Genomic DNA, 23,083 nt, shown 5'->3' on the forward strand with positions numbered 1-23,083 from the left:
CTTCGCAGTCGGAGCCCCTCTGAGCCTCAGAACCGGGCAGACTTCGAATCTGTACCTTGGAATCGGACTGGACGTAGAAAAGACTCTCGGCAGGGTCAGTCTTCCTAGGGCTCTGTACGAACGTGCTGTGGAATCTGCAGCGGGGAATTCAGGAGCGCAGGGGAGCCGGCAGCTTGGAAGGTCCTGCCGCGGTGCGTGGCGGGCTTCCACCCGCTGCTCCGAATACAAACGGTCGGCGGGAGAAGCGCGCCCCGGCATCGGCGTCGGGCCGCAGGGAGTCGTTGCTGGAGGCTGGGCTCCCGGGGCTCTCGGATTGCACATGCTACCACCTCCTCTGCCCCTTGTGCGGGGCCGGAGGCCTTTGGAGCCCGTTCTTTGCTCGGCCGCTGCTAGGTGAGCGCGAGGGAGCAGGCGGGGCTGCGCCCCGGGATAGGCCGGGGTCGCCTCTCTCCGCTGCCGTAACCGAGGCCCCGGCTGGGGCGAGTGACCAGGGCTGCCTTTTCATCCTTTTAAATCAAGTGCAGGGGAGGAGAGCGCTAGACGTGCCTTGCCCATGAACCCGACTGGGATATCCTTTTGATAACGACGAAGTGGGAAGAGCTCATCTTCTCAGATCAGGTTGTGACTTAGGGTGGGGAAGTCCTAGACGGACCGATTCCTGCTGTTGGAGCCTCTGAGCTGAGGAGCAATCCGGCTGATGAGAAGGAAGAGCTGAGAATAGTTGATGTTTCCCTTGCTTTACATTTCCCTAGTGTTTCAGTGTTTCTCCACTTTCCTACAGGACTATAGATTTTTCCCTTACTGTAAAAAAAAAATCAATCTTGAAATTTGGATTCCGGAATTAGGGCTGTAGTAGACTATTTTTCTAAAATTATCCACAAACCTTTTAACGGTTTTATATGTAAACACAACAATCCTACAGAGTTATATACTTGACCCTTACTCCCCGTTTTCCCCAGTTTTCTCCTCTATTTTTGATAGATAATATTTAGCGTTATGAGCTGTCGCAAACTCTTAGCCATCGACCGTCATCATTACGCCAGTCGGTGTAGTTGCTTCATTCTGAACAAAAATCACTGAGTTCAATTGCATTCTATTGGGAGGCATCATTTAATGACCTCTAACAGCAGTGAGATTCAACTAGATTAAAAATCTTAAAAATGCTATTTTATACCATTTCCACGATGTCTCCTGTAATAAATTAAGTGGGGCAGACCTAACTAGTAGCAGAGAACTCTCTGGAGGAAGCTAGGAAGCAATATTGAGACCATCTTAATGGTTGAATCTGCTACAAGCTGAGTGATATATGCTTTTGTCTTTTAATTTCTTTTTATAAGGGTTATAAAGCAAAAATGTTAAGCGATTTCTTAAAAAGTTACTTTTCATGTCTGAAACTACTATGTTAAAATGTGCACAAGTCCTAAATTGTTTTTTTTTAATGTCTTAATTTCTAGTGTTTTTTTCAGTTTTATAATAGAACAGTAAAGCCTTTTATAAAAATGTAGAGCAGTAGGTGTAATTTTTTTCTATAATACTCAAAAATTTTTTAACCCCTTTATTTTTTCTATCCTGTTTATCACTTATCTCCTTCACCTACAGATCCCAGCTGTACTTGTATCTTACTCTTCTTCAAAATATTTATTCTGCTGGTACTGAAGAGGATGTGTTCCAGGGACATACTTTGTTGTCAGAAATTCCGTTACCAAAGGTAGAAATAATGAGACATTGGTATATGTTACAGGACTTCAGAGAAAGGAAGGATGGAAAGATACCGTAAAGTGTTAAATAAAACAAAAATTCCATGTACCACAAAGATGGAACATATATCTGAAAGGATTAAAGGAAGTCTGTGGGAAGAGATAAAATTTATATTAAAGTTATAGAATGTCTTAGGAGAAAAGGTCCCCTTAGAAGAATTGTTACGATACGTGGGTCTGGAACTTAAAAGAAGCTAACACCTACTATATTGGCCGTGGGCAACACCCAAGAATATATGTTTTTTGCATTCAACAGCCAGATTAGTTCCCACTTAGTCTTTCCCAGGAAAATAAAGGCTGGTCTCAAAGGCTGGTCTCGGGAAGTCATCTTTAACTGCTTCCATATGCACATAAATCCCCCAGTCATCCTAAAAGATGTTAAAGAAGGTTTACCCTTCTTGGCCAGTATATTGTAGAATGTGATTTTTAGCATCACTTCCTCTTTTTTCTAGTTCCCTCCCATTTGACACTACTTGAAATTCCCTCTGCCTAAAAATGTGTTTAGTTGAAGTAATTGATTGGCTGAAAAATATTGACTAAAACCCACGCGTGAGCATTTAAAAGTATATTCAAGAACGTGTTCTTTACCGTGTTGATAAAGGAGAGGAAGCTTGGAACAGGAAGATTCTATGTTCTTTAAGAGGAGGAAAGGGTACAGAGCTGGGTGGCCAGTGGCTTAAAATAGAAAGCTTACTAAATTTAGAATTTTGCAAATTGCTAGCCCACCTCTGGTTATGTATAGATATAAGGAAGGTGTGTAAGAAGGTGATTTGTATCCTAGGCAGCTGCTGGGGTGTTGACTAGGGGGAAATGACCGTACTAACTACTTCACCTGATTTATGGGTTGTTCTGTTTTGTTTTTAATGTCAGTGACTTCATTTTAGAGGAGCTTCATTCCCAGAGGATTCAGTACTCAAGGTATTGTTATGTATTATTCTCCGTCTATGAAGTGTCCGTGGACAGTTACAAATACTAGCTGTTTTTAAGTGTGTTATTGAGCTTTGCCTCACTGGCTGATTGACTTACAGTTTAGACGCCCTTTGTCTCTTTCTAGCAAAAGTTCTTAACCATTTATTTACCTGTTTAGTTTAGGAAGCTCCCTTGGGAATAACCTCCTTTGAGAATCTAGTGAAAGCCCTACCCGATGCAATAAAATGAGTCATTTAAAAATATAATTCCGGGGCTTCCCTGGTGGCGCAGTGGTTGGGACTCTGCCTGCCAATGCAGGGGACACGGGTTCGAGCCCTGGTCTGGGAGGATCCCACATGCCGCGGAGCGATTAGGCCCGTGAGCCACAGTTGCTGAGCCTGCGCGTCTGGAGCCTGTGCTCCGCAACGAGAGAGGCCGCGATAGTGAGAGGCCCGCGCACCGCGATGAAGAGTGGCCCCCGCTTGCCACAACTAGAGAAAGCCCTCGCACAGAAACGAAGACCCGACACAGCCAAAAATAAATAAATAAATAAATTAATTAAAAAAAAAAAAAAAAAGATTGCTGCCAAAAAAAAAAAAAAAAAAATATAATTCCATGGTATCATTTTCTTTGAGATTTAAAAAAATGAACCATTTAATTTAAAATCCCCAATACCGTTCATGTCTTTTGGTGCACATAAATGTACACACGTATTCTGTTATTCGTATTCATTGGCATCATATTGCTGTTTCATGGGCCCTGAGTATGTGAGTAGATATCACTAATAAGTTTCCCAAAGTAATTGTACTAATTTACCCTTTCACAGCATTGTGGTTTGTTTCAAATGCTCTGCAACCTCACATTTTGGATTTACTTTGTGATTTCCTAATGATTAATGAGGTTGCGTATCTTTTCACATTTACTCTTTTGTAAAGTTCCTGTTCAGATCTCTTTACCATTTTTCTATTGAGTTGTCTTTCTTTTTCGTATTACTTTATAGGGTTTTCTTTTAGCTATGAATCTTTTTGTTGGTTATGTATATTGACAGTATCAACTTCCACTCAGTGGCTTTTCTTTCCACTCTCTTAAGGGTATCTTTTGATGAACAGAAGTTAGTAAGTTTAATGTGGTTCATTTTATCAGTTATAAGACAAGAAATCTTTTTCTACCTGAAGATCATAAAGATATTCTACTCTGTGATCTCCAGAAAGCCTATTTGTCTTACATTTTACATGTAGATCTTCAACAACAAACCTGGAATTAATTGTGAAGGATGTGAGGTACCCTTTACATCAAGGGGTCAAGATTTATTTATCCCATTTGGATATTCAGTCGACACAGTACCATTTATTGAAAAAGACCATCCGTTTTCCAGGGCTACTCTGCATCAACTTTGTCATAAGTCTAGTGTCAATGTATGCACGGTCTATTTCTGTACGTTATTCCATTCCATTGTTCTGTTTGTAGATATTTTCAATAATTCTAAATTTAACTTTATAATGAGTCTCATTATCCAGTGGTTGAATTTTCCAGTTTAGGTCTTCTTCAGCATTGTGTTATTTATTGTTTATCTTTTGCATATCTATGCAAATTTTGGAATCAGCTTGTCAATTTCCACCTTTAAAAAACTGCAGGGAGTTTTGGGGAGGCATGGCATGGAGGGAATACATTGAATTATGAATCGACTTACTGAGTCTTTAAATCCTTGCTCAGGATGTAGACCTCTTATTTAGGCCTTCTTTAATTTATCTCAATGAAGTTTTCTGTTTTTTTTGTTTTGAGGTCTTACAGATCCGTTTTAGATTTATTCACATGTTTATGATATTGGAGGCTAGTGAATTATTTACACATATTTTTTAACATATTTAAACATAATTTAGAAATTATTTGGGTAATACAGAGAAATACAATTGATACTTGTATATTGGCCTGCTGTCCAGCAACCGTGCTAAATTCATTTGATTTCTTTTGGATTTTTTCAAATACAATTATGTTGTCTGTGACTAATGACATTTTTATTTCTTCCTTTTTAGTCTTTATTCCTTTTATTTCTTTTCTTGTATTTTTGTACTGTCTAAGACCTCTAGTACAGTATTGAATAGAAATGGTGAGAGTGGATAAGCTTGCCTTTTTCCGGTCTCAGGAAGAAAGCTTTCAATACTTCACCTTTACATATGATGTTTGCAGTAAATTTTTTGTAGATATCCTGTAGATGACTGCAGGCAGTTCCCTTCTGTTCCTAATGTCCTAAGAATTATATCCTAAATGTTGAATTTTATCAAATGCCTGATTTTCTTGTTTTTGCTGTTCAAATTGTTTCAGCTTTGACCACTGGAAGCTGTTTCATTTGGTTCCTGTGTCCCTATGACATACGTGTGGGATTGGTTTGTTTATTTTGTGTGTAATTTCTTACATTCTAGAATTATATAATGCCTCAGGCTCATCTCGTATATTTCCTGCCCCAGTCCTAGAATTGGCCATTTCTCCAGGGAGCCAGCATTACACATATTCTGCATCTATATTAAGCTAAACATGAGTTCATACTTGCGTGTCTAACTCTAAACCATGAGGCATGGCTCATTCCAGTCTCGTCCCCTTGCTTGTCTGTAAATTCCCACTCCAGCAGTGAGAATCCTGGCTTCTACTATTTAGCCATCCATTTACTTAATTGTTCAATTCCAGCATATATGTAGAATTAACCCATACGTACATGGGAAACAACTTTATACACCAGAGTACGGTGTTTCTGTGCAGCTCATTTTGCCTTTAGTCTCACAGGCTCCACTCATTCCCAAAGTTACTTAGCAGCTTTTCCATCCACCCCCTCTGTGAGGTAGCTTTGCACATTAACTGTATGTGACCCTCCCTCTTACCTCTGAATCCTTGCAGCCGTGATCTCTATAGTTTTTATTGTCTCTGTAGTTTTTATTGTCTCTACAGTTTTGCCTTTTCCAGAATATCGTAAAATGGAAACCAAACAATATGTACCCTTTTCAGACTGGTTCCTTTTGCTTAGCAATATGCATTAAGGTTCATTCATGTCTTTTTGTGGCTTTATAGCTCTTTCCTTATTGCTGAATAATGTCGTGTTGTATGGATGTGTTCGTTTTTTAAATTCATTTGGCTATTGAAGGACATCCTGATTGCTTGCAGTTTTGGGTGATTAGGAACAGAGCTGCTGTAAACATTTGCGTGCAGTATCTTGTATGTACATTAAATTTTCAAATCACTTGGGTAAATAGCTATAAGCACGATTGCTGATTGTATGGTGTTTAGCTTTGTAAGAGTCTGCCAAACTGTCTTCCAAAATGGCTATGCGATTCGCGTTCCCACCCACCAAAAATGAGAGTTCCTGTTGCTCCGTATGCTCATAAGCATTTGGTACTGTCAGTTTTTTGGATTCTAACCATTGTAATAGATATGCAGTGGTATCATTTTTTAAATTTGTAATTACTTAAAGACATTTGATGTTGAGCATCTTATATGCTTATTTGCCATCTGTGTATCTCCTTTAATGAGATTTTCAGATATTTTGCCCATTTTTAAATTGGGTTGTTTGTTTTCTTACTCTTAACATTTAAGAATTCTTTGTATACTTTGGAAACAAGTCTTTTATCCAGTATGTGTTTTATAAATATACTGTCTGCAGCCTGTCTTTTCATTTTCTTAACAGTGTATTTTGTAGAACAGAAGTTTAATCTTAATGAATTCCAACTCAAATTTTTTATGGGTTGTGGTGACATTTTCTAAAAACTCATGCTAAACCTGGGGAATCAGAGGTAGTTGCCTAGCTGAGCAAGTTATATGTGTCTGGGGGTGGGGGGTGGGAGGGGAAGCAGAGGGAAAGTGAAAATCCAGGGTTCAGCAGCTTCTTATACAGACTTTCAAATAATCATTCTTCTTTCAAGGCCCTGGCCTTACCCTTCAGCCCTTCAGAAGTATCAGGTCCCCTCATTTCTGAAGCTGTTGCTGTTGTTGGCTTCCTCCTAAATAGGAGGATGGGATTGACCTACCTTTGCTCTGCTAGGTTGGTTATCACTCATCCATCTGTTTTCCATCTTCCAAAATTTTGTAGACACATCCTTTGTCATGTGGAATCCCCTCTAGTTTTCTTTACCCTGATGAGTATACATGGTTTCTAATCATTTACTTTCATTTTAGTGGTGTTTAGAAAAGGGAATGAAGGTAACATGCATTTAACCAGCTGCCATATTTAACCAGCTGAATTCTGAATTTTTTTTAACTTATCTATTTTTATTTTTTAAGCAAACGATCTGATTTACAACTATGTAAGTTCGGAACCCTGGGAATACTGACCAAATCTGTGCTAAATTTCTTTGTCTCCATTTCTTACTGATTTTTATTATGTACCCTTTATAAGCATCCAAAATAGCCATTGATGGAGATTATTTTAGGGTGATATGTCTTCCCGAATTGTACTTTGTTGTACCATTAAGTGTTTGGGAGAGTGTCATATAATATCAGACACATTGTTAGAAGATGAACATAAGGCAAACTTATTTTTTTAATGAAAAAATATTGAGGGGAAAAGTGCACCTGACATTCAGGAATATATGGACGATACAAGACAGTACTAGACCAGTAGGGAAGATAAATTAGGGGAGAAATAACTAAGATAAATATGGTAAGTGTGTATGAGATTGAACAAAAGAGATTAGAGAAGCTTCAAAAATACAAAGAGTTGAACAGTGTTTCATGGATTTTTTTTTTTTTTAGGTGAAAAATTAGATAATTTCCAAAGCTGGAGCTGAATCGAATGTTAAATAATGGCAACAGGTGACTTAAAAAGAAGCTTACGGAACCTAGAACAAGTGCTTCGCTCACTAAATTATCCTAGAGAGGTGGATTGTATAGGGTGAGCTACAATATCAAACTTCTTTGTATTGTTTTCAGTAATGATGTGAGGTAATGCTTGACATGAGGGGAGTATCTAAATAAAAATCCAGATTTTATCTGGGTCCTTTAAATTTTTTCCTTGAAATGACTAAGGTATTTTAGAAAGCAGTTAGGAAGGAGTTTGTTTCTAAGTAGGAATTAATGAAAAATTCCAACTCAAGAGATTTAAAACAACTTTTAGAAGTAGAAGCACAATATTGTTAGAATCAGGTGTGGCCTCTGTACAACGTTTAATCTCATGGAAGTGTAATGGATTTCATTAGTTCTGTAATTTACCACCCTCACACATTTAGTTGGGTGGTATTCCTTTTTGATTTGGAAGATTCTAGTTAATAGATTTCTTATGACAATTTATACCATGCTTGAAGATTGTTATTAAGCTATCTCACATAAACCTTTCGCTTTAGTTTCCACTTTCCAAGTGTGACTTATTCGCCTTTGTAGAATGTCGCAAGGTACATTTCTTCTCTAATTCTGCCAACCTAATACGGTACTCCCATCATCCTCTTATCGTTTAATACCTCTTTTTCTTCCTCCCTGGGATGGCTGACTGGTTAAATGTTCCCCCCACTAGAATGCAGCCTGACATCTGGGGCTTTTGTTTAGTTCACTGCGGCTAGAACTGCCCACATCTAGAACTGCCTGGCACATCTTAGAAGCTAATTAGACATTTATTCAATGACTGTGTCGAGGGACAAGTCCAGATTAGGCATATGTTCAAGTAGTGAGTGAAACTGGGTTGGTTTAACCCAGTAGAATCCTAGATAGTCTTGTCAACTAGGGAAAGCTAACCAAGAGAAGGCTGCGAGTGAATGGATAGTGAGGAGACTAGGGAAAGTTTAGCTCTGATGACTGTTATTACGAGCATCATATGTGAGAAGCAGAAGGCATTCCCTAGTCTGCTCCCACAGTGTGTACCAGTCATGTATTGGTTCCTCAAAACAGGGAAATCTCTACTATCCAGACAGGCAGCGGCTGAATCAGTTTGAGTAGCCAAGTTTTCTTCTTCCCACTTTAAGTATTAACGTTTTAAAAGACATTTTGCATAGGAATAATTCTAAAATATACTGATGATTCTCCTGTCTTCTGAATACAGCATTCAAACATTTGATTTTCTTATTGACCCAAGAGTATCATTAAGAACAAGTTTACATTACCTTATAAGATAGTAATGTCTGCAGGGTTTATTGAGACGGGCAGTGCTACTTGCTGCTGCTTCAGATTGCTCTCCCCGATCCGACACGCACACGTACACATACAAATACACCCTCCGCGTATTTTGATTCTTTATACTTTTTGCCATTTTAAAATTTTTTCCTGACATCTGCTGTTTTTCGTGTTGGCCTGTCAATTTATAATATCTGTTTCTCTTACTGTTTCTGGTCTAAGTCCTTAGAAACTAGGTAACCAAGATTTTTGAGATTGTTTAACATAAGAGGTATTAAATACAGACCTGGCTGTTTTCTATTCATAATGTGGATAAAATGGACACATTTTGCTCTAAAAAAGTACTTTTTCATTTCCTGTTTTGAACTGTCTTACAGAGAGACAAGGTTGCTAGAGCAGTTTTCTCATTGGGTAAATTATAATTTTACCCATAAACATAAAAGAGAAACAATTTATGTTTGTCCTGCAAAAAACAAAATATAATCTTATCATATTTGTTCCCTGCCTTATTGAAAAAAATTGGGCAGCGATGGGGAGATTTATGTATATGTTTGAATTTTGTGGAAAACAAATGTTTTAAGTAAGTACATTATCGCATCAGTTGAACAAATACTTTCTGTGCCTTGTGAGAGAATCAGTGAAGGCGCTTCTCCTTGAGAAACAAGATCTGTGTGTGGAGACAATTAGACAACAGTACAAGGCAGAGCATCAGGTGTCAGATACTGAACACCTGGGGAGTCGTTCTGAGAGAGATCCTTGTGGATCAGAAAGATGGCTTCATGGGAGGCTTGAGATTTGACTGATGATTCATAAAGAATGAATGACAGATAACAGAAGAGTAAGATACCTTTCTAGGCTGGAGGAATTAGCGTAAGCTAATAAGGTAGATTCCAAATGGGCCTGATGTCAGGGGAAGATAGTAAACTGGTCAGCTTAGTCACAGTTGATACCTTTTCCAGCCCTGTTTTCCTCATCTGTAGCTTAGAATTCCTAATATTTTCCCTTTGCCTTTGTGATAAAGAGCAAGTGAGGTAATGTGAGAAGTGTTTGCAAAACCATAAAGCCTACTTGTGTACTGTAAGGCCGTACATTTGCTTTATTAGTAGGAGAAAATGGACAAGATCGAGTAAGGCTAAGCTTTGGAAAATCAGTGAATACTGTGGTAAATAGACTGTTGGTACTAAAGAGTTTTTGTTTCATAGTTAATTTGCCTACACTGGTTTAGAGTAGGGGATGGAATCTAAAGGGTCTTGTGCATCACCTAATTATTATGGCTATTGTGTTAAATTATGAGTTTTTGACAGCATTTCTTTTATTTCCCTGATTATCCAACTTTGTGGAATTAAGCTTATTAAAAATCTTTTTCTGTTTTTCCTGACAGTTTGGTAAAGGGAGACACAGCAGCCTCTCTGCCCATCATCAGCTATTCCCTTACCTCATATTCACCTTATGTAGCAGAACTTCTGGTGGACTCCAATGTAGAGCTCATAGCAAAGAATGACTTACGCTTCATAGATACCGTCTACAAGGTATTTTGAATTTATGAAACAATAATTCTTTTAGAAGTCACTGAATGGTTTTCTTAAGGTTAATGTTATTATAACTCAAATATATGCCACATACATAGTTGACAGAGTATTTTCAGATGCATTTATCTCATGTAAATGCAGTCCCTGTTACAATCAAGATGCAATTCAAGTTTGCTGTATGTTTCATACTCTAATAAATATGAGGACTGGTAATTGTCATTGGTTATCATTTGCCTTTTTTATATCAAATTTTAGTAAAATTTGGTATACTGGCAGAAGTTAGAGAGAAATGTGGTTTTAGTGAGTAACGTTTGTGGTTCAGAAAACTGTGAGTTAATTTAATTGTTTATAAGAAGGAACTACAACTTATGTTGGAACAACTTGTGTTCCTTGAGGTCTGAAACCATGTCTTATTATCTACTCTAGTACCTGCACTTGTACTATATGTATCCTGAACTTAATCTCATGTTTGATTTTTCAGAACCCTACTTTGTATCATTAATTTTTGCTCATGTACTGTGGTTTTCTTAACCTTTTTAAAAAAATAGTAAAGTCCATTTATCAAATCAAATCTTGATTTTTGTCTTTTTTAGGTAGAGTTTGATGAAATGGTAGCCTTTAAATATAGTCTGTGTTTAATCTTCCCTTTCTTTGTCTCTCACTTCAGAAAGCTTCCATGGAAGCCTGAGAGACACTTCTAGGAAATCCCAGGGTCCACAGAGTAGGTTTTGAAAATTACTGGTTTAATCTGTATCTCTCATTTTATACATGAGAAATCGAAACTCAGTAGCGTACCAGCTTGTCTAAAAATCAAGTCATGATTTCTATAAACAAATAGAACTGTGGTTTTCTGATATCTGCTATAGTAATCTTGTTCAGCGAGCTAAGGAGTTGTTTTTTTTTTTTTTTTTTTTTTTAGTACCTGTGAGGCTATCTGAACTTTTTATATCTTTTTCCGTCTCTCTGGACAGCTATCTACACTCTGGTACATCCCTAGCTAACTGTCTCCTACCTGTTCTCCTACCTGGTCAGGACTCACAGCACCCCTACAGGTTCTTTAGTGCCCGGTATATAAGGGCTTAATCCTCTCCTCTCTCCTCTCAAAAATGGCAGTACATCCCTGACCAGGTGGTCGTTTATAATTTTGGATTTTTGAAAGAAATTGCTCCCAATTATTACATTGATCTGTTTCCTCTTTACAGCTTCTTCGTAATCAATTTAATTATAAACCAATCTTGACGAAAAAGCAGTTTCTCCAGTGTGGATTTGCAGAATGGAAAATCCAAATTATATGTGATATTTTGAATTGTGTGATGAAAAAGCACAAGGAGTTGAGTGGTCTTGAGAAGGTAATTTTATTAATAGATTTTAACTGAGGCTAAGCTGCTATATTTTAATGTATAAAGTCAATACCCTAGTCAGCAAATGAATGCATAGTGCAATTACTGCGCTATTCACAGGTTTGGGTAACCTTACAATGCCTGATGTTTGCTTTAAATACTAGTGACTTGTATTTGCACACTTGTGACTTGGAGCTACTAGTCCTAAACTAATGGTTCAAACATAATACATTTTCATCACTTTGTAATTTTCAAAAGACGTGTCGTCTCATTAGACTCGGCATTATTTGGCAGTCACATTTCATATGAAAATTTAAGTGATAGAGGAATTTAATATATACATCATGCTTTCCCACACAATTTATGACATCTTAATACCTTTTTTTTAGACTCCATCACAACAAAGGAAAAAAATCAGTTCTGCTAAGTCAGAACCTTGTTCAAGCGCTGAGAAGACATCAGCTGAACCTGTGGGCATTGACGTCACTGGCAGGTTTATGACTTCAGGAAAGGTGGGAAAATACAAAGAGAATGTGTCATGTAGTGTTAAGAGTTACCTACCTAGCCAATCCAACGTAGAAGGTTCACTTTTCTGACTAGCATCTGGTAAAACATTCTGCTTAGACATTAGAGTGTAAGGATCTTTAACAGTGCATATCATATATTATCTGGGAACATTCCTAAAGTTATGAGAAGAGAGTAGAAACGTACAATTGAACAGGCTTTCTCTTTATATTTCTAATCTTTAATTCTGCCTCTTGCGGTCATGAACATTTGCACTGAATTACGTATCTAGTCTTCCTAAAGACCCTCCCTTTACTTACAGTGATAGGTCATGATTTACATACATTCATATTTCTATACCAGGACCGTGAATTATCCAATGATTGATAGTTCCTTAAATCTATAATCGGGTTTTGGGGTAGTGTTTTGAATATTTTCTCTTTGGTGGTAGATATCTTCCCTGCTCTTGTCTGCTTCAAGCACCTGTGGCTGAATGAGTCCAATGTCTTTAGGGATAGTTTTTCCATCTCCAAGGGAAAATGAAGCCAAAATATTATTTTATAATGGTAAATATACTTTCAGCTGTCTTCCACCTTGGGCAAGCCCTTTGAGATTGAAGGATAGACTACCAGATGAATAACTGATGTGTCATTAGATAAAGGAATGTGAGTATTTTTTGGCTGAAGTAAAATCTAGGGAATTATTTTTCCCCAATTCAAAATATGAGTTATATAAACAGAATCTGTGAAGATATTTATACTTTATGCCATTATAAAAAGTAGTGACATTTAACTGTAAGAAAAAAGCTCTTATGTCAGTAACTTTAAAAAAAAATATGCTGGTTTTGCTCCAGGTGATGAGGGCAATATGAAAAGGAATGTAAGTGTCTTGTATCCTTTCCCAACTAGAATTGATCTAAACAGGGATTTTCTTATACTGATTTTTTTTATATTCCTTGTGCTTAGCACAGGATTAGGTCCATTGTAAGGACTTACTAAGTATGAGTTGATAGAACTGAATGCATTTTTCAATCTTCTATTTCAGTATGGGGACTGAGGGGTGATCTAAATTGTCCTAACAAAGGAAGATACAAAATTTGAAGACATTAGACTTTTTAATTTTCGTAAAATAATGTTTCCTTTGTTATCCATCAAAATTTTGTAAATTACATCAAATTCTTAATTCTCAGAAATCTGAATAGTTATTAAAAGTATTCCAGTTGAGAAAAGTTGGAGTAGTAAGTGCATTCCTTTGTTTACATGAAAAACTGAGTCAATACTGAAGCAAGTTGTCTCCTCCCCAGTGCCTTCTCTGGGGTGGTAGTTGTGACTTCTTTGTCACATGTGCTGAGTTCATGTTCATACGCAGATTGCCCATAGAAAAGGAAGCAGGCAGAAGAGTCCTACGTAAATGCGGTTTGACCTGGTGCCTTTACTCTCAGGACTTTCCCTTAGTTTGAATTGTTATTGACAGTCTTATGTTTTGTGGTTTGTTTAACAGAAAAAAAAAAAATTGTAATGAGTCCTACTCATAAAGCCAGTTCTTGATTATCTACCTGTGAATAGTGTGTTAACTTTTTAAAAATAACTTCTTCTTATGGAACATTTCAAACCTGTACAAAAGTATCCATTCTGTGATTCAGCAATTTGTCAACTCTTTGCTAATCTTGTTTCATCTTAATTGTAACCACTTTTCCCAACATCTTTTCTCCCAAACCTGAAACCATTTGAAACAAGTCTCAGACATCATTGAATAAATATTTCAATATTTTTGTAAAATATAAGAATGCTTTTTAAAAATCATGACCACAATTGTATCATCACACCTAAAATAATAAGTTTGTAATATTTGGTATATGCATATGTGGTAATTTAAACTTCTGTAAATCTTAAATGGAAGATAGGATGTTTCTTTTGAAAAATTACTACGTGTATGTTTAAAATAATGGTGGAGAACACGGAAGCATCTCTGACATGTTTTTCTCTGTGCAGAAGAAAGCTGTGGTGATCCGGCATCTGTACAATGAAGATGGTGCTAACATTCCTGAAGATACAGTAACAGATGTTAATGAAGCATTTGATATTTGTGACTTAAAGGCTGCTGAAATAAAGATTCCTGAATTACAGGTTACTGAAATTAAGTGTGAGCAGCAAGTAAGAATCTGGGACTTCTTTAACAGATGCCAATATTTCTTGCTTTGATATACACGATTATTTCAGATCTAATCTTTGGAACATTTCTAGCCTTTTAAATTATTGATCATGACATGTTACCTTTGTTACCATTACTTAAGAATCAATAAGTCTTACTGAATATAATTCAAAAGGTATTATTTGCTGCTTATGTTTAGGGTACTAGGAGAGATGTCATGGGTAATGCAAAGATGAATAAGACATAGGACTTGGCTTCGAGGAATTGGCAGTCTGGTGAGAGATAGAGATATACTACTTTGTTTAGTGAAGGTTCTTTATCACCTCTTCCCCATATTGATGAATGGAAAAAAATGGTGCATTACCACCTTTTCATTTTCCTTTTGGGGCCCTTGCTGTCCTTTGCTCTCTCTCTCTCTCGGGATATCATTGCTATTACTTTGTTGCCACAGACCCCATTATAGTGTCTCGTCTCTACTGCTTCTGTTAAAACTTCTTTTTCTGTCCGTCTTCTATGTCTTGTGACTTCTATACATGTTGGTATACAGTTGGCATTTAAAAACTACCAGATGACCATTAGGCTTACTTCCTGTTTATAGCAAACGGAACAATCTCATTTCTCGGTCATTTCCTCTTAGCTTTCTGCTAGATCTAGTTATAAGAAGCTAGTTACTTACAGTTTTATTGTACAAACTGATACTGTTCTAAGAGCTTTATGCAAATTAATCCACTTAATCTTACAAGACCCAAATGAAGTTGGCACTCTTGTCATCTTTTTTTTTTTTTATTTAAGGAAATTGAGGCATCAGGCATCTTGCATGAGCTAGTTTAAGTGTCCAAGGTGCCTGCTCCAGAAGTAGCACTCTTAACTCTCATGCTGTCCTGCCTGTTGTAACTATTGAAACAACACGTGGAAATGGGAATACACTGAATTATGGGAATTTTAATCTGCGTAATATTTTTAATCTTTCTAATCATTCTAGGATACAGAAGTCAATCCTGAGATTATTGCACTACAGACTGTGCTTGCTGAATGCCAAGAAAAGCTGAAGAAACTGACTTGCATAGAAAGTAGATTAGAATCTTTGGAAGAAAAAATGAAAGGGAAAGTGATGGTGAATGAAAAAACCTGGGCTGATCTTCTAAGTCGTGTCACTCTTCTTGAAACAGAAATGCTTTTATCTAAAAAGGTATTTTCTTTCCTTTACATTTATAGAATATCTCAAGATACAATAAAGTAATTCCTTTGTTCATTATTATTCTCTTATTTGGAATGTTAAATAAGAGAATACTTAGGTAATGGGAAGTGCTCAGTTGGGATGAAGTCCTGTTTAGGAACACCCTGTTTGGTGATGGTTGTTGTGACTATTGCTTTTCTCTTCATCAAATAAGATAGTCTGACAGACTTGTAAGCTGAGCTTTTAGAGACAGTTACGTCATTTCTGGTCCTAGTCTGTCTCTCCTTCCTAGAAAGTTAGTAGATTCAAGTTTTCTCTCTCCTTCCACATTTAAAAGATCATTTTTTATATGTAGGGATATTTATGTTTTGCTTGTGAATAAAATAATCAAAAGTAAGTATTTATTATGTCATCTATATATTTTATGCTTAGCAGTAAGAGCATAAAATGAGAACATATCTTTTTATTTTATTCTAAATACTAAACTGTATCATTCCAGAATGATGAATATATAGAGTTTAATGAGATGAGTGAAGACTGTGCTTCTAGTAGCGACATGGATAGTCTCAGTCCGGGTAAGTTCTTGGCGTACTGGAATTGGTGATACGGTAAGGAGTTTTCACAAAAACGGTTTTATAGTATTTGGTCATTTTAATTATCCTCAAACCTTATTTTTTTAGAAATTGCAAAGCTCCTAAAAACAAAGAAAATATCAAACTTACAGACTATAAGTCAAGGATTGCTAGAAAAGCCAACTTACATGTCTTACATGTAGTAGTTGAATAAATTCCAGTGTACAAAATTGCAAACTTTTAGAGATGTTTTACTCTTTTAATTGCAAAGTGCTTTAGAATAATAAATGGACCTCCAAAGTTTCTAATTTAGACTTAAGTAGTAACTTTTGCATATGTAAATAATATATGTAAGAGAAAAAAAACACATTTGTCAGTAACCTGTAAAGTGTTACAAACCTCTTGCATTTCAACAGTTCACTGATGGTAATAAAATGAGAAGGACCTAAAATTAAGACAAATCTTCTCTGTGTCACTTAACCTCACTAGGCTACTGATATTTTCATTGTGACGGAGCAGCAGGGATAAGATTTCTGAGCTGCTTTTCAGTTAAAGCTTTAATTTTTTTGATTCTTATACTTTTCGAAAAGGCAAAGGTCTAAATTTTGTCGTGTTTGTAATTAAATCATATTTGCAGAAGAGATATTTTGTCCAGTTGAGAATTCATAATGAAGCTAAATTTTAAAATCTGTGGGTGTTTAACCTCATTAAATCTTTCAGCTACTATGTGTATAACAATTTAACAACAACACATTGTAGTGGTAACTACGGGCCTGCACTGTTCCAACTGCGATAGTAAAACATTTACTTCTCAAAGCAAGATAAGTGCTATTATTATCCATATTTTACAGATGAGGAAGAGAGATTAAATAACTGCCAAAGGCCACACAGCTGTTGAATGATGGGACATGTTTGAAAAGAGGCAAATTAGCTTTGACGTTTTCTCTTCAACACTACATATTCAGTGCACGTGCCAGTTTCATTGCACAGAAAACAAGTTCAATAATTAGGTTATTAAATATAATTATTTGAGATGCTGCTCTGGCAGTAGATTTATTATAGACTACAAATCAGATTTGGTAAAAGTTGACTTTTTTCCATTTATCCTTCATTCATTACTCAACAAATTTCAAAGCTCAACTCTAAGATCCTTGAGAGCAAGAACTTTATCTTATGGTCTGTCTAGCATAATGTCTGTGCTTCTGTCACCAGTATGTATCTGTATATGGTAGAAATCAAGTTTTTATGCATTGAAAGAATACTGAAGCCTGCTATTTGCAAAACACTGCCTTTTCCAAGTTCGATTTCACCTGTTTGGGCTTAGTACTTTTTAAATAACAGGTTACAGAACATACTTTTAACACATTAGTCCTATGCTAGGACTTAAGAGTGATGAGCAGATAGACCACTGTCTGAAATGGATTATAGATTATGAATGAGTTGAATACCTAGTCTCAAAAAATGTATAATCTGACCCTGATCAGTTGAGTCAAATTTATAAAGCCTGACACATTACACCTTACCTCTCCATGCTACCTGGAAGCAGAGGGTTTGAATTCCTTTTGATGTTGAGAGCAACAGTTCACCAGTCTGATCTGAGGATCATGTTAAGTTGGGAATGCTTTTGGTGAAGTTCATGCCCATTAGTAAGTAGAGGAATGGACCAAACAGGCAAGAGAAGGAGACAGGAGAGACTGTGGCTCCATGAGAGACCAGAGTCCTCATGTGCTAACACTTTGTTCCCTGACTGAGGTTGTCTGTGTAAGCTTACAGTTAAACTACGTAAACCAGTTTAAATGGGTACCTGATTTTTTTTTTTTTTTTGGCCTTGTTTTTGCAGCCAAATGTACTGTGGACTAAAAACATAGGGTTTTTGGGATTGTTTGGACAGGAACTTGTCTTCTCTGTGATGTTCTGTATTCAATTCGATGGTAGGAAAGGCTTGCCATCATTTTGTTGAATAACATCAGGATACTGGAAATGGAAAGTTGTTCAGTTCTTTAGAGTAATAAATCTGTGAACCTGAATTTTAAGCAATTTTTTTCCATACATATCAACTCAGGGTAGAATGTTTCCTGATTTTTAGGAAGTACATATAGTCAGTTTTACTAATAGTTGCCACCATTTTAAGAAAAGAATATACACGGATCAGTAGCTTATGTAAAAATACATTAACCTGCATATTCAATTGATTGCTATCATGATAAAGATAATATTACTTTTTGTGATTTTTATTGACCAGTTTTTAACATCCAGATCTCCATATGCAGGTCATTATCCTAAAAGAACATTAAAAACTCATCTAGACCATAGGCATTTTATATTGAGATGTTTACATTTCTTCCCTCTATACATACAATTTTAGATATTTGACTCTAGTATGAAAGGAAATGGTAACCTAAAAATTAATTTCTCCACAGATAGAAAAAGCAAAGAGGAAAGGCAAGCAAATATTCCTTTGTCCTCTGGTTATAGTATGGTATCATCCGATTCAACTCCCAGAGCCTCAACTGTTAATTACTGTGGTTTGAGAGAGATTTCGGAGGTAAGAAGAACTGACAACTACTTAGGTGATTTCCTTTGTAAGGTCAGGAGAACGAGCAAGCATTAGATTTAGTTGTAGAAGCCACGGGCAAGAAAAATAGTGAAGCTGTAAATCTTAATCTCATAAAAATTCTTTGTGATAAATAAACGGTACTTAATGCAATGTTTTAGACTGTGTTTTATATGTTCACGGTCCTTCTTTGATTATGGTTTACTTTGAGAAATGGCCTAAATTTGTTGCTTTTTAAATTAAAGGAAACAACAATCCAGAAAATGGAAAGGATGAAAAAAATGTAAGTAACAGAAAGGGGCACCAGAAGTTCATTTCTCTATAGGGAATCGTGTTGGATTACAATATATAAAGAACGTGCATGTGTGTTTCAAACCTTGAAGGCCTCTCAATCAGGTGTGGAATTTCCTTCAGGACTCCAGTGGATAATAAATCCACCTCCAGTTATGTGTTTGTGAGACGAGTCACTGTTTTTGTTTCCAGCAAGTGATGTAAAACATTGTTAATGGAATTAATTGCAGATTAAAGAGTGCAGTGATATTTTTGGTTGATAGTTAATCAAGAAGTTATCTATTTTTGATAACTACTTTATCAAAATATTAAATTGTGTATGTAGATGGATGGTTTGGAGACATTTTAAGTATTGTGAAAGTATTGCTAGTCCTTTTCAGAAAATTGTTGGTATGGTAGTACTAAATATGATACTTTTATCTAGTACAAATATGAAATTACATGATTTTTTTAAAGAACAGTTGAAAGAAAATGTGAAATGAAATTGTGTAAGATTATCATGCAGCCTGCTACTTTAAAAGACTATAATTTTTTTTTTTTTGGAAATTTGAGATGTGCTGAAATAACTTATGCTTCAAGAATTAAAGACGCATAATTGACTCTAGTTGTTTTTCCTCCCCTTCTGGCCATAGTATACTTATTAACAGTAACTACCTATAAATAAGCAGTGAAATTTATTTAAGGCTCAAAAGCATAACTGCAGCAACCTAATTCCTATGCGTCACTATGAATTTGTTATTTACTTAATATATTATTTACGTATTATATTCCAGGTTTGAAGAAACTGCAGAGTTACTGAAATGTCCAAATCACTAATTATAGAATTTTCTGCATGAACTTCTCTAGGATTTTGGCTCCTGTACATGTTGTATATCTTAAAGAGTTCTCTCTGCAATTTTAGTATACTGTAATATTTTTATTAGAGTTTGAATTCCATTTGGTATATTAGCTTTTTCATTCAGTGTTGAATAAATACGTAAATATTTTTGTGCTGTGATTGTACCGCTTTACTCTTTTCCTGTTCTTAGGAAAACTTAGGTGCCAGTACATTTCTTTTGCAGCGTGAAGTCATTCCAGCACTGTATTTTTGTGTTGACATTTTTTGGCAGCGTACTAAGTAGTTTTTTAAAGTACAGGCTTGAGGACCGTGGTTTACATCCGGTTGGAAACACTCCACCTGGGACTTGCATATTGTCCCCAGGAGGCTCTCGTACATACCATCTTGCCATCTGTACTGACGAATATCTTGCAGTGAAAAGTTAAATATGCTCATTGAGACTGAAATACAGCGAAAATACAGCTATTTCACGCTCAGTCAAAAGGCAGCAACACGTTTGCAGTTAACGTTGAGGAAGTTAGGGCGTGGTTCTCCTTTTGTATTTGAAAGCAGGCTGGACAGTGGTGAAAATGGGCCGAGTATTTTAGTGCTCTACTCCGTAACACATTTGAAGAGCAGCAGCTCAGACCCAGATGGTGGCCATTCCTGTGTTACAAGATACACCGTGAGGGTTTTTTTGTTTCTTGTTTTTTTAAATGATGGGAAGTTATATGTCTTTCTAGAGAGAGAAAGAAGTCTTAGAGGAAGTTACATTAAGAGAAAAATGAAATTCATTTTAAAATACTAGATAAATTCTTTTATTTATTCCTATGTTTATATAAATGTAATTTGATATTTGTCAATTATGAAACATTAATAGTAAGTTAAAATTCTAAGTAGAGATAACTTTTAAGAAGGCATTTTTAATATTCTACTACAGGTACATGTGTAGTCGTCATACTTTAAAATTATGAACTTTTGAAGTTAGCATACAGCTTTGAATTTAGTAGTTTCAGTAAACATTTCTAGAATTAATGAATCCAATTAGCTTTATTTTTCCAATTGTAAAAAATTATAAATCAAGAGATTACAAAAGAAACTACTTTGTCAATTAAACTTCTAAAACTTCAGCATCAGCATGGAGTTGTAGCACCACCTTGTGGTTTACATGCCAGTATTTTACCTTTTATTAAGATGTGATTTCCCGTAAAACATAGGATCATATTTTCCCTTTTGAAAAACTCAATTCCAATTTTAAAAAGAAGTGGTTTTGAAATTTTCTTTTTTGTACAAGAGAGAAGAAAAGATCATCTTCTTTTCTCACGGTCTCTTTTTCCCCTCCCTCTCCTTTTTCCTTTATGTTAGTGTACATATATACCAATTAGATGATTTTAAACATTTTAAATTTCCTGATATACATTAAGTGTGCCAAGTATAAGTTTCTATTGAAAATACAGTAAAAGATGTCTTATATTATCTAGTGGAAATTTGGAATCCAAATTTTTTTCATACTTTTATCTAACAACTTAAACAGGAACTAATGACATCAACACATAACACCACCAGACATTTATACTTACAAAGAATCTCACTGTACTACTTTGACAACATAATCTTTGGGGAAAAAGAAAGCAAATTTGACTTCACTGAAGTTGTTGAAGAGAGAGCAATTATTTATTATTCTAACTCTCTTAGAAATAGTAGAAAAAATTATCCCTCTTAGGTAATTAGTAGTTGGTAACCACAGACCAGCCCCTTTTGATTAACTTGAAGGTCTTGAGAAAGTAAGGGAGGGGGGTCCTGGAGAGATTTGGAGCTACATAATTAAACCCGTAGTTAACTGGAATTTTCACTAACTCCATCCCCTTAATTCTCCCATAAGTGGGATGAAAGGTAATGTATTATACTGCCCACAAAGGCGTCAGCAGCTGGTGCGGCCCTACTTGTACTGTGCGCTGTGAATACAACTGCACAGAGGTCAAATAGAAACACTAAGAATGCGTAAGGTGAAGTAAGAAGAAGTAAAGTCAACTGTATGAAAATTCTAGGCAAAGCCAAGGACTATTAAGTTGGAAAAAGTAGTTCTATATTTGTTTGTTTGTTTTACTTTAACGCTTTGTAATGTAATGTTTTAACATGTAATACATTCCCTAAAAAATAAAACTTCAAGCCTTTGGAGCTGCGTTTCACGCTACTCATTCCTCATAGCTTTACATCATTGACAGGCACTTGGGGAAGCATTAAAGAGCAAAAGAACCCTGTCAGTTTTACAAGCTACAACACTTTTTGAGCTCCAATAACATTATATATTTAATTTTTACTTTTTAATAATCCCAAGGTTCACCTAGTGAAAATGTCAGGTTGTTTATACTACTCACTCAAAGAGTGAAGAAAGCAGTAGCGACACTGAGAATGTGCAGATGTATTGGGGTGGGAGGGGATTTTTTTAAATCCATACTCATTTTATCGTGGTTTTTATTTATTTCTAATACATGTAGGAATGGGTACTGTATAGTATGTATGTCTTATTTTTCTCTGAAGTCCACTAAATCACTAATAGAAATTATTCGATTAAAAAAATTTTTTAATGCAAAGTATTCAACTCAGCATTTTAAAATTAAGAACCAGAGCACTTATTCAATAAGTATCCCAAATGTGTAAGTTATTTGAGTTATACATTATAGATGGGTGTTAAGAAAAAGGAGAGAATCATAATTTTAGTTACCCAGGAAGGTTGAAAGGCGGGGATTAGAGTGATAAGGAGGCTGAATATTTTGGAACACTGACTGGCACCTAGTAAGTCCTAATTTGTAGATATAATCCTTCAGTTCACTTAAATTGCTATGTACTTGGAGTGTAATCAACTTATTAAATCATGGGGCAGAGCTCTTCAATTCGTTTGGTGTTGAAATCCTGAAAGACATGTGTCTTGATTGTCTCTGTGGATTGGCCTCTCTTTTTATTTATTTATTTATTTATTTATTTATTTATTTATTTATTTATTTATTTTTGCTGTGTTGGGTCTTCGTTTCTGTGCGAGGGCTTTCTCTAGTTGTGGCAAGTGAGGGCCACTCTTCATCGCTGTGCGCGGGCCTCTCACTATCGCGGCCTCTCTTGTTGTGGCAGACGCACAGGCTCAGTAATTGTGGCTCACGGGCCTAGTTGCTCCGCGGCATGTGGGATCTTCCCAGACCAGGGCTCGAACCCGTGTCCCCTGCATTGGCAGGCAGATTCTCAACCACTGCGCCATCAGGGAAGCCCTGGCCTCTCTTAAATTGTGCTTTGGCACACTTTCTTTTGCTGAGAGTGACTTCCCCTTCCATCTGGAAAATTTCTGCTTATCCTCTAAGACACTGTACCTTCCTTGGAACGACTTCTCACAATTACAGAAGCCAGAT

General features: G+C 36.2%; 1 protein-coding gene across 4 annotated transcripts; it reads left to right on the top strand.

Moving 5' to 3' along the window:
* Positions 1-8: 8 nt before the first annotated feature.
* CEP44 (centrosomal protein 44) lies at positions 9-21,822 on the top strand. Of its 4 annotated transcripts, XM_036855748.1 has the most exons (13): positions 81-393; positions 1,600-1,708; positions 2,628-2,675; positions 7,404-7,542; positions 10,132-10,279; positions 11,482-11,628; positions 12,009-12,131; positions 14,115-14,276; positions 15,257-15,463; positions 15,951-16,026; positions 18,444-18,568; positions 18,823-18,860; positions 19,642-21,822. In XM_036855748.1, the coding sequence occupies exons 4-13, from the start codon at positions 7,454-7,456 to the stop codon at positions 19,682-19,684; spliced, it is 1,158 nt and encodes a 385-aa protein (XP_036711643.1). In that variant the 5' UTR covers positions 81-393; positions 1,600-1,708; positions 2,628-2,675; positions 7,404-7,453; the 3' UTR covers positions 19,685-21,822. The 4 variants fall into 4 exon arrangements, with proteins under 4 accessions (XP_036711644.1, XP_036711645.1, XP_036711643.1 ...); XM_036855747.1 differs by lacking the exon at positions 7,404-7,542; XM_036855750.1 differs by lacking the exons at positions 7,404-7,542; positions 18,444-18,568 and having other exon boundaries at positions 14-393.
* Positions 21,823-23,083: the final 1,261 nt, after the last annotated feature.

This window comes from Balaenoptera musculus, chromosome 6, assembly GCF_009873245.2.
Source record: "Balaenoptera musculus isolate JJ_BM4_2016_0621 chromosome 6, mBalMus1.pri.v3, whole genome shotgun sequence".
NCBI lineage: Eukaryota > Metazoa > Chordata > Mammalia > Artiodactyla > Balaenopteridae > Balaenoptera > Balaenoptera musculus.